Source organism: Vidua chalybeata, chromosome 8 (genome assembly GCF_026979565.1).
Source record: "Vidua chalybeata isolate OUT-0048 chromosome 8, bVidCha1 merged haplotype, whole genome shotgun sequence".
Taxonomy (NCBI): domain Eukaryota; kingdom Metazoa; phylum Chordata; class Aves; order Passeriformes; family Viduidae; genus Vidua; species Vidua chalybeata.
The window spans coordinates 959,543-971,689 of NC_071537.1; the positions used below are offsets into that span (position 1 = coordinate 959,543).

General features: G+C 47.1%; 1 protein-coding gene across 1 annotated transcript in view; it reads left to right on the top strand.

Moving 5' to 3' along the window:
• The window catches only part of TCERG1L (transcription elongation regulator 1 like), a 60,182-nt gene extending 51,719 nt beyond the window's left edge, over positions 1-8,463 (top strand). Inside the window, exons 11-13 of the mRNA XM_053949693.1 lie at positions 3,146-3,235; positions 5,623-5,741; positions 7,541-8,463. Of these exons, the coding sequence (XP_053805668.1) occupies positions 3,146-3,235; positions 5,623-5,741; positions 7,541-7,697 (366 nt within the window). The 3' untranslated portion in view covers positions 7,698-8,463. The remainder of the gene's footprint in view (positions 1-3,145; positions 3,236-5,622; positions 5,742-7,540) is intronic.
• The last annotated feature ends 3,684 nt before the right edge of the window (positions 8,464-12,147 follow it).

The window sequence follows — 12,147 nt, forward strand, 5'->3', positions numbered from 1 at the left end:
ATTTATGCTGCAGAGATGCAGAAGGGCCATGAAGGAGCCCTGGGTGAAGACTTTGCTGGCGGATTGGAACTCAGGGGGCAATAAGTCAGTTTTTGGAAGGATCAGGGGTGTTCTAGGACAGGAATTTCAGGTGTTCCTATGTAAGATTTGCTCCTAAAATAAAGAAATCTAGGAAATTCACTGTTTGGATTCGCTGATGTTTAAAAATGGGGAGAGAAGAGGTTACTTTGCTTTTACCCTGAACATTTTCCAACTGTCCAGCTCAGCAGCAGCTGCTTGGCGTGGCTGAAGCACAGGGAGACCATTAATGCCTTTTAAATCTGATTATTTCATGACCATCCCCTGCCCTTTCCTCCTCAAGGAGTTGCTGGATGGAATCACAAAGAGCTCGAAGCAGATGGAGTTTGCCAGTGGAGTTCTGCAGCTTCCTACAGAAATTATGTCAAGAGAAGAATATTTATTGTAAAGTTTTAAAAATAGAGGGGCTTTGGGGGAGCTCCAACATACAGGCACTCTTTATCCTGAAGTCTGGGGTGAGTTTTCCTCTGTCAAAATGTAATCTGGATATTCTTCTGGAAGTTTCAAAGTTTCCACAAAATTCTAAGAGGAAGGGGAAAATTTAAGGTTCTTCCTGGCTCCGTCTCCCACCCAGCATCAAAATATCCACATTCTAAGCCAGCATTTCCAGGAAAGTCTTCTCCCTGCTGGGCTGCTCTCAAGGCTTCTGAAAGGATTCCACAGGGTGTTTTTTTCTCAAGGTTTTCCCTTCTTAATCCCGGGGAGAGAGGGGGATTTGTGTGCGAAGTGTAACTGGAATGAAATCAGAAATACCAGGTTATTTTAGGTGATGTTTGCCAAATGTGCAGCGTAATAATTGCTAAGCACAAAATCATCAGCAGGAATGATTATGTGATGAACTAGTCTGAGCTTAATTAGCCTTAGCTCAGAGTGGGATTTGTGCTGGGAGCAAAGCTGATGTCCAGGAGAGTGTGAAAGACGGCAGGAAAAGAGGATTCCTGGTGCTGGAAAGCCCAGGGCAAGGGGGCACAGGGAGGGGAGCTGGGGCTGGGGGAAGGGGATGTTGGGGGGACCTGGCCTCACATCCCAAAGGCAGCCTGAATTTAGGATTTTCCAATGGCCTCACGTCCCAAAGGCAGCCTGAGCTTTGGGTAACCCAGTGGTTTCACATCCCAAAGGCAGCCTGAATTTTGGATTTTCCAGTGGTTTCACATCCCAAAGGCAGCCTGAATTTAGGATTTTCCAGTGGTTTCACATCCCAAAGGCAGCCTGAATTTTGGATTTTCCAGTGGTCTCACATCCTAAAGGCAGCCTGAATTTAGGATTTTCCAGTGGTTTCACATCCCAAAGGCAGCCTGAATTTAGGATTTTCCAGTGGCCTCACATCCCAAAGGCAGCCTGAATTTAGGATTTTCCAGTGGCCTCACATCCCAAAGGCAGCCTGAATTTAGGATTTTCCAGTGGCCTCACATCCCAAAGGCAGCCTGAATTTAGGATTTTCCAGTGGCCTCACATCCCAAAGGCAGCCTGAATTTAGGATTTTCCAATGGCCTCACTTCCCAAAGGCAGCCTGAGCTTGGGGTATCCCAAAGGCAGCCTGAATTCAGGATTTTCCAATGATCTCACATCCTAAAGGCAGCCTGAATTTAGGATTTTCCAGTGGCCTCACATCCCAAAGGCAGCCTGAGCTTTGGATTTTCCAATCTCAAGCCGCTCTCAGAAGAAAATGAGTCCACTTAAAGCCACTTTGCTTTATCAGAGCTTTCCTGCTGGAGTGTTAATTACTGTTTAATTATACTTCACATCCTTTTTTTTAAATTTATTTTTAGTGAATTCACTCTTTTGTAATTAGTTGGAGTGATTAGAATATTTGATTTCCTTCAGATTTTTTCTGTCGCCAGTGAATTAGCAGGGGTGTTGTAGAAGCTCCTGAAGCAGTGGGAATTGTCCCTGCCCAGGCAGGGGATGGGCCTGGGTGGTCTTCGAGGTCCCTTCCAACCCAAAGTGCTCCGTGCTTCCAGGACTCCACGAGGCTGGAAGCAGCCCTGCAGGATGGGGCGTTCCCATCCCAGTGTGGGGCTTTGAGGATGTTCACTGCCAGCTTTGCCTCAGTTGGTCACAGCTCCAGCTCTGGGGTTGGAATTGTCCCTTTCATGGGAGCTGAAGCCTCTGCTGCACAAAGAGCACCACAGAATTGCATTTCCTGCCCGCTGCAGGCTCCTTCCAGCACGGGCGGGGAGGGAGCATCTCCCAGAGCTTTGCTGAGGAGCAAATCCATCCTGGGCGTGTGGGGCCACCAGAGCTCTGCCAGAGGTTAAAATTCACCTTCAGAATCCTGCCCAGGGCTCCTCAGCTGGCTCAGCTCCCGGGAACATTTGCTCCTTGCCCATCCTCACCAAACGCCGTGCCCCCGTCTGTCGCCCTGATTTTTTAAGAGTTTTCTAAACCCTTCTGAGTTTACATTCTTGTAGAGAACTGTCGCTGTCGAGCAGGACGGGAACAGAGAACTCCAGATCAGAAGGCAAAGAAAATGAGCTCTGATTTATTTCAAATGCACCGCTCTATATATAGAGAACATCGAGAAGACTGATTTCATTAGTCTTAGAATAAAATTTCATTGCACACCAATGAAAAAATTTCACTGCACACCAATGGTGTGACATGTTTTTATTCTAAGACCATTGGTCTTAGAATAAAATCATGTCACAGCATTGGTGTGCAGTGCATGACGCACAGAGGCAGAACATATCTATAAACAATGTGAATAACAAGAGAGATTAGAGAATTATTTACATTCTTTCCCAACTGTTTCCCAGGCTCTCGCCTGGTTAGAAATGCTTTCTCTTTCTCTTTGACTGAGCCGAGAATATCCACAGAGAACTTTCTCACACAACTTTCTGTAAACAACCTGTTGTTTTGCATTCTTTCATAGAGGTGGAGAAATTTGATGTACAGGTAGTTTGTGCATCATGGCGAGGTGGCACGTTCACCCTCCAGTCCACTGGCACCTTTTGAGAACTATAAATGTTGGAGTCAGAGGAAATAAATGAGTCTCCTCATCGTGACCACAGCTGTGGTGAGTCGTTTTTTTCCTCGTGTCATCTGGTGACAGCTGTCTGTGCCGCAGGTGTCGGCGTTCTCCACGTGGGAGAAGGAGCTGCACAAGATCGTGTTTGACCCACGCTACCTCCTGCTCAACCCCGAGGAGAGGAAGCAGGTGAGTGACCTGTGCCCCAGCCCGGCCCCGGATGCAGCAAACACCTCCCAGACTAACCGAGATCCTGGAGTTGTCCTGGGAGGGTGAAAGAATTCCAGAGGATCAGAATTTCCCTCTGGAGACTCATAGGTTTGGCTCTGCCCAGCGGGGGGATGCTCGCCAGGCACAGGGTGGGGTTTTGGGGAATTTGGGAGTTGGACTTTGTGGGGTTTGGAGGTCTGGGAGTTGGATTCTGTGGGGTTTTGGGGAATTTGGGAGCTGGACTCTGTGGGGTTTTGGGGAATTTGAGAGTTGGATTCTGTGGGGTTTTGGGGAATTTGGGAGTTGGATTCTGTGGGGTTTTGGGGAATTTGGGAGTTGGACTCCATGGGGTTTGGAGGTCTGGGAGTTGGACTTTGTGGGGTTTGGGGTCTGGGAGTTGGATTCTGTGGGGTTTTGGGGAATTTGGGAGCTGGACTCTGTGGGGTTTTGGGGAATTTGGGAGTTGGATTCTGTGGGGTTTTGGGGAATTTGGGAGTTGGACTCTGTGGGGTTTTGGGGAATTTGGGAGTTGGACTCCATGGGGTTTGGAGGTCTGGGAGTTGGACTTTGTGGGGTTTGGGGTCTGGAAGTTGGATTCTGTGGGGTTTTGGGGAATTTGGGAGCTGGACTCTGTGGGGTTTTGGGGAATTTGGGAGCTGGACTCTGTGGGGTTTTGGGGAATTTGGGAGTTGGACTCTGTGGGGTTTTGGGGAATTTGGGAGTTGGATTCTGTGGGGTTTTTGGAGGGTTGGGAGTTGGATTTTGTGGGGTTTTGGGGGTCTGTGAGTTGGACTCTGTGGGGTTTTGGGGCTCTGTGAGTTGGACTCTGTGGGGTTTTGGGGAATTTGGGAGTTGGACTCTGTGTAGTTTTGGGGAATTTGGGAGTTGGACTCTGTGGGGTTTTGGGGAATTTGGGAGTTGGACTCTGTGGGGTTTTGGGGAATTTGGGAGTTGGACTCTGTGGGGTTTTGGGGGGGTTGGGAGTTGGACTCTGTGGGGTTTTGGGGGTCTGTGAGTTGGACTCCGTGGGGTTTTGGGGCTCTGGGAGTTGGACTCTGTGGGGTTTTGGGGAATTTGGGAGTTGGACTCTGTGGGGTTTTGGGGGTCTGGGAGTTGGACTCTGTGGGGTTTTGGGGGTCTGGGGGTTGGACTCTGTGGGGTTTTGGGGGGTCTGGGGGTTGGACTCTGTGATCCCTGTGAGTCCCTTCCCACTCAGGATGTTCTGTGGCTCCCAGGGCTCTCTCCCTGGACAAGCAGGTGCTCCAAGGTTGGATCACAGGGACCCCTGGGATGCAGGAACAGCTCCCGAGCCTGGGAATCCTGGGAACAGGGACTTGGGAACAGGGCCCTGGCTGCAGGGAGGGCAATGGCCCCAAGGGGACGGTTCTAGCCTGGATTATTGGGATAGTGCAGAGACACTGCTGGATTTCCATCGTTTAGGACACTTCCCAGGAGTGTGGCAGGGTTTGGTGCTGACCCCACTGGACAGAGCACTGGGGCCTGCCCGGGGCTGGGTTTTGCTGGGGGGCTCCAAAGGGGTTTTGCTGCCTTGATCATTTGGGCATTAATGATCACTAGGGGTCCCAAAATCTGCAGATGAGTGTCCAGAATTCAGGAGAGATGCAGGGATCTTGCAGAGAAGGTGAACGCTGCTGTTCTGTGGTTATTTCTCTCCCTTAAAAGTCTTTTGTCATCCTGCAGAAGGAATAGTTTTGAATATGGAATGGTCCATTTTTTTAAATAAATAGGATGAAAAATGAACTTATTCCATATTGTCCCGTGGTTCTCCAGAGAGCTCCCTGTAGGTATTTACCACAGGACTGGGCACATACATCTTCATTTGCTCCCTTTCCAATATCTCCTTTCCTAAGGAGAAAAAAAAAAAAAAAAAAAAAGTGAAACAAAAATAATAAGGACATACAGGAATTAAAATGTATGAGGAGCTGCCAGGATGGAGAGTGCTGCTAAAGAGCCTGAGCAGGGAGTTTGGGATTTATTTCAGGGAATGGGCAAGGACAACACCTGGACATGATGAGTCAATCAAGACACGCTCCTTGGAATCACGGAATCATTTTATCAGCCTTGGAGCAGCCTGGGCCCGTGGGCCACGGCAGGGGTGGCACTGGCTGGCCTTTAAGGTCCTTCCTTCCCAAACTGGTCTGGGGTTCTGGGATTAACATAAACACTGCTGCCCTTTAGATAAATGCCCAATTACAGCCAGGGCAGAGGGCCAGTCCTTGGAGGTGATGGAATAAAAACTCCTGGACGCGTGGGGAGGGCAGATGAGGACTGCAGGCCCTGGGCTTGCCAAAACCCCCCAAAGGCTTCATCACTAACTCCTTGTCCTGGGTCCCTTCCCTGGCCAGATTTTCGAGCAGTTTGTCAAGACCCGGGTCAGGGAGGAGTACAAAGAGAAGAAGAACAAGTTGCTGTTGGCCAAGGAAGAATTCAAGAAGCTTCTGGAAGAATCCAAGTTATCCCCAAGGTAGGCGTTGCCTTAGGAAGGGTTGGGAAGCTCGGCTTTGTCATTTAGGCTGAGCTTTTCAGCCCGGAATTCTTCCTAGCAAGTGGAAGATGCCTGTTCCAATGCTGGCATGGCATCTCTTCCCTGATACTTTCCAGTATTTTCTTGTGTTCCTGGGAGAGGAAATATTCCATCTGTCTCTCCCTCTCTCTGTCCTTTCCCCTCTCCCTCAGAATGTGCAACACTTTTCACAGCACATTTATTTTATACTCCTGCATACGCTGTGATTATAGAACACACATTACTTATGGAAAATCAGTACCACGATGTTCAGTGCCATCCATATTACACATGCAGGTGTAATTACTCAGAAATTGTATTTAGTCTTGGGGTTTGGTGGAAGAGAAATATAATTTCTCAAAGTTCCTGTTAATGCCATGCCATTAAATTCATGGAATGTGTCCCTGCCCATGGCAGGGGGCTGGAACAAGATGATCTGTGAGCTCTCTCCCAACCCAAACCCTTCTGTGACTCTACAATTCTGTGATTACATTAAAATACAGTGTGCAAGGCACAATTTATGTTTTTCTAGTGGTGGATCCAGACTCACACAGTGGCAGTGCTTAGGGCAGTGCTTTCTCATTTGTAAATTACATGAAAATAAAGGGGTTTATGTTTTAAATATTGTCAAATTGCTGGAACAAAGAAATTACTGTTTTCTCTGATAAAACATGCAGATAATTATTCAGCACAACCTGCGTGGGAACACGGATCCAAACAGCACGTGGGGCTGTAATAATTGTAATTACAGGAAACACTTTACAACAAAATTAGGAATATTCTGGGCTGATGTCCCACCCAAACTGTGCTTCCAGCACTGATATTCCCAGTCCCCAGGGGAAAAGCTGTGCTGGCCCAGAGGCCAGGAGCATTTCACCCCTGAAGGGTTTTGGGAGCTGACTGTGACAACAAAGCACTGAGGAAGCTCCTTTCCCTGCCTTGATTTAGGCACGCAATGAGAGGAATAAATCCCAAATATTTCCAATAAAAAGCAAAGAGTCACCTTGGGGACAGGAGCTGGGCATGCAGCCTGAAAGGCAATGAGGGTAGAAAACCCTGCTAGGAGGGAGCTCTCCTTGGAAATACAGAGCATGCAGGAATTGAAATAAAAACTCCTTGTCACTGGTCTGTGAGCGTGCCCTTAATGGCTCAGCAGCCTCCTGCCAAGCAGCAATCCCTGTTAAATCCCAGAGTTAATCCTGGCTCGCTGCAGGTGCTCCAGTTGTCCAGAGCCGCGGTGTGGGCTCACCTTCCTCCATCCCATTCTCCATCCTGCTCTGTTACTCTGATTTTTAAAAGAGTTAAGTTTTCTTTAATAGTCTTAAAGTTCTCATAAGACTTCTTCAACCTTTTAACGTGTTTACATATTTCTACTGGAGTTCTCACACACTATTCATATAAATAAAAATTGATTTACATTCTTCTTTGTAAGAAGAGGGAATTAATAAACTGTTAGTTTAACCAGTGTGGCTAGAGAAGTAGTAATTCCATCCCCCAATCCACAATCACCTCTAGAATTCCATAAATATCAAATACTCAAATAGAACACTCTCCCTTTTAACCTTTAAACTTACCAAACATTTGTATACTTACTTTGTGTCCAATAACAACATCTGGACGTAACACTTTTAAAAATCAAGAGTAACACTGCTCCCGTCCAGCATTCCCATCCCCTCATTTTCGGTGTGGGTCCAGGTGCAGGAGCCTGGGGGTGGCAGGCACAGCTCAGCCCCAGCTTCCCAAAGTCTCGTTTTCCACAGGACAACCTTCAAGGAATTCGCCGAGAAGCACGGCCGAGATCAGCGCTTCCGCCTCGTCCAGAAGAAGAAGGACCAGGAGCACTTCTTCAACCAGTTCATTCTCATTCTCAAAAAGAGGGACAAAGAAAACAGGATAAGGCTACGGAAAATGAGATAAGAGCAACTGGAGCTGGCAAGAAAGACACGTGCCCGGGCTGGGGCCGTGGGAAGGGATTCCAAGGAAGGAGGAAGCGCTCGGGGTCCAACAGCACCACCCGGAGCGGGAGGTCCCAGGGAAAACTGCCTCTGAACGGAGTTTGGGGAGCATCCACTGCATTTGGGAAGGCTGTTCTGCAGGAATGGGAAGGATATTTTGTTCTCAAAGAATTAATGTTTCATATTGAAGCTCTCTTTTGTACAACATCCAGAGTTTGATGCATTTCTAATTGCCATGATATGTCGATCCCTTAATTGTTTTAATTATGCAAATTACTTGTAATATACACAAGTTATGACTCCAATGCAGATTTATAATTAAGCAGAAGCAGATGCCATCCAGAGCAATCTCAAGGCATTTCCATCATTTAGGGGAATTATCTCAAGCAATCTTTTGGCAACTCTGCATTTCCACCAAGTGTGTGGGGTCTGGTGGTCTGCAGGATCCGCTCCCGCTGCTCATCCGTCTCTGTCCAGTCCTCTGAGTAGTAGTAATCAGCTATTAATTGTTGATCTTGGTGAAGAGTGTGAAAATCTTGGCACATGTTCCATAGGAGAACTCTCCCACGCAGAACTTGCCGTGGGCGGGGTCCCCCTCAGCCTTCCAACCCCAGTTCTGTGGTGCAGCCATCCCAGTCGGACTTGGGTTCTGTTCCTGTGTGTGAAGAGTCTGCATGAGATTTTTCTCATCATATTTGTATAAATAAATATTTAACTTTTGTAATTAAGGAGCATTTCAAGCCTGATTTCAGGGGTGAAACTTTTTGAAGAGTTTTTTTTTTTTTTTTGTTTGGTTTTTTGGGTTTTTTTTGCCAGAACTCAAGTGGAAAATGCTGTCCGCGGTAGGGGGTTGTTGGGATGTCTGTGCAGAGCCTGGGGTTGGACTGGATCCTTGTGGGTCCCTTCCAGCTCAGGAAACTCTGGGATTCCAGGAAATAATGGGGAAAATAACACAGGGCTGGTGATTTTTACTGGAGAGATGGAAAACCAAGGGGGGCTCCTTGCAATCGAGATTTGTGTGCAAATTCCAGCGAGATCCATCAAAAATCTGAGGATACTGGGAACAAAAGAGTCACTCTGGCTGCACAGGTAGGATGTTGGGGCTGGAGGGACATCAGGACATCCCTGCCTTTGTGCTGCTCCAAAAATGCTCTGATTGCAATTTTTTTTTTCCTCAGGAGATCTAAATTTTAAGTTCTTGCTCCTTAAATCCATAAACTTCAGTTGGCTTGGAGTGAGGGGGATGCTTTCTCTAGCTCCCAGTAATCTTTATTTAGGTGTGTGCTGGATATTTTTACAATCAAGGCAATAAAGGAACTTTCTGCTGCCTTGGGAAAATGAACTCAGGATAATTCAGAGTGCCAGAACAAGGGGGAATGGCTTCCCAGTGCCAGAGGGCAGGGTTAGTGGGAGACTGGGAAGGAATTCCTGCCTGTGGGGTGGGGAGGGACAAGGAAAAGGGCTGATCCAGGCCTTGCCAGCTGTCACAGGCCAGTTCAGTTCCTTGCTCCCCGCTGCAGTCTCCAGCTGCTCCATGGTTTCACACCCCTGAGGGATCTCCTGGATGTGCTCCTGCTCAGGTGAGCGCCCTGGGGCTTTTGGAGAGCTGCATTTTGTCCCATTTTCAAGGCGGGAAAATACTTCAGGGAGTGGAATGGATTTAATTATTTTTAATGGTTTTTAGTGGTTTTTAATGGTTTTTAATGGGTTTTAATGGTTTTCAGTTCAACCAAGAGCACTGAGAGACAGCCCTGAGATCTCCCCAAACAGCCAGGACATGGAGAGCAGCTCCATCTGGAGTGGGTTGGATGACTGGGGAGGAGAATGAAGCCAGGATATCTCCAGATGGAACTTGGACAGGGCACTGAAAATTAGGGAATTGTCATTAAAAGCTAGATTGAGGTGGAGTGTATAGTAAAATCATGCTGCCCCAGCTCAGGGAAGAAATGCTGATGCCTGCTCCAGATCAGGAGGCTGAAGGATAGCTTTATTAAAACTATCCTATATTACATTAATGGACTATTTAAAGAGAGACTATCCTATTCTACATACTCACTTCTTACTCACCCATCAACTAACTCAAACTGTGACTCTCAGCTGGATCCCACTGGTCACTGACCCCAAACAACCTTCACCAGAATCCAGCCCAGCAATCCCTGCAGGTGAACAATCTCCACACCACATTCCACATGGGGAAAGCAAAGGGGCAGAGATAAAGATTGTTTTCTCCTCTTCTCTCTGTGCCTCTCCTGAGAGACAGAATTGTGTCCCTCTGTCCAGAGAATGGGAATGCCACAGGAGTGGGCTGCCAAGGGCTCGAGCTTGCTCATTTTGGCTTCACGTGCCCATAAAATGCTAAAAATGGCTTTGCTGGGATAATGTGAGGAGCAGTTTGTGTGCTGACATCCTTGTATTGGCCTGAACCCAAGAGAAATAGCAGGAAAAATCAAAGTGATAATGTTATGTGGCTTTTCTTCATATAGGTAAAATGCAAAATCCTTAGGGAACAAACTGTGCACAATGTGGGCAATGTGAAGATGTGCAAAGGATGAATTTGGGAGGTTTTGGTGACTTTGGGATGTTTTTTTTCTCTGCTTTTCAGCCTCCCAACAAGGCTACAGATGTTTTAGTGGTTGAGCAAGAGTTAAAGCCATTTTGGCTCTCTTTTTGAAGTACTTTGTGACTGTTTTGTTTTTTTTTTTTTAATTTAGTTCTTCATCTTTGGATTTCTTCGCTTGGGTTTACTTTGGTAAATATTGCCTTCATCCCGCTCCCCTGGGAGCAGGTTTCTGTTGCTGTGATCATTGCTGGGAGAGCTAATCCCGAGCAGAAATGAAGAGAAGTCAGAGAAATGAAAACAAATGATGGCAGAGCTCCCAGGAGACTCCGAATTTACTCCTCTGGATTCACAGCGAGGTGCTTTGGGTTTGCGTCTGTGAGCAATTCCAGGTGATTTATGCTCAAGTGCCAGAGGAATGTCCATTTGTGTTTCCCTGGCACTGCTGCTGACACTGGGCAGTGCTGCCTCTCCTCCGGCTCTTCCCACTGAGCTCCCTTGGATCCAGGCACTTTTCCCTGGATTTCTCCCACCTGAGGTTGTTGTGTTTGAAGTCCCCACACTGGGAAGGGAAATGGGAGAAACGGGGAATGCAGAAATGATGCTTTTCCTTGGAGAGGGGATGGAGTTTTCCTCTTGCTGCAGAGAGAGACCTGGAGCTGGCTTGGAGCTTTGAGGAGTTCCTCTCAGACAGGCAACTGGGTTCAGCCCTGACTGGATGCTTCAATTTGTCAAAATTGCTCTAAATGGAACCTTCTTTCCTCCTCTCCTGCGAGGGAGGGAGGAGCCTACAACTGCTTTTTGATCCGCTGTATTTCCTTATCCAGGTGCTCAGCAGGGCTTGGCTCTGGCAGAGACTCAAGGATTAATTTTTGTTCTTTTTTTTTTTTTTTTTTTACAGTCAGAGAGCTGATCCTGTGCTCTCAATTTCACTGCAGACCACAACCCCATCCCTTTTCCTTCTCCTCCTTTAATATAAATAAAGAATTTGCCAATATTTAACTCTGGGGATAATTTTCAAGGTAAATCACTGAATTTAAGGTTGGAAGGGGCCTTAAAGATGATCTCCTTCCCCCCAGTGCCTTCTGTAGCTGATCATTTTGGAGATAGCTGCTGATAAAAATGAAGGGTTTGATAAAAAAAAGGCAAAGAACTCTTTGCCAGTTCACTGAACATTCTCTGAACACTCCTTTCTCAGCTTGTTATTTATTTAAAGAGAAAAAAAAAAACCCTGTCTTTGTAAATTCTCCTGCTTGCTTGAGCTGCACATTTCAGGCAGCTTTTCAAGGACACCGGGGTCTCCAGTTCCTCTGGGACATTTCTGAGCTGGAAGGACTCACTGAAATCTTCCCAAATGAACTTTTCCACGTTTACCTGTTGGAATCAATGTGGCCATCATTGGTTTTGAACCAATGACACCAGGTGGGGATTAACCATCAAAATTCCCAGAGCTGCTGTGGATCCCTGGCAGTGCCCAAGGCCAGGCTGGAGGACCTGGGACAGGGGAAGATGTCCCTGCCATGGCAGGGGTGGCACTGGGTGGGATTTGGTCTCCCTCCAACCCAAACCAGTCAGTTCTAGGTCAGGCTTTACCCCATGAAACAAAATATATTTTTATTATCTATTTCTCTTTTTTCTCCTTTGAAGAGAAAAGCCTTTCCCTGGAATCACAGCAAAGCTGTGCTTCTGCTTGGAACAGGCACTGCCTGCAAAACAAGAATTCATTTAACTTTAAAGAGCATTTTTAATAAAGACCTTCTCCATCTGAGTGGGCTGTGAGTGTAGGCACGGAAGGCTGAGCCTTTCAAGGCCCGTGTTTTGTTTGTATTAAAAATAATTTTCCCCTCAGATGTGA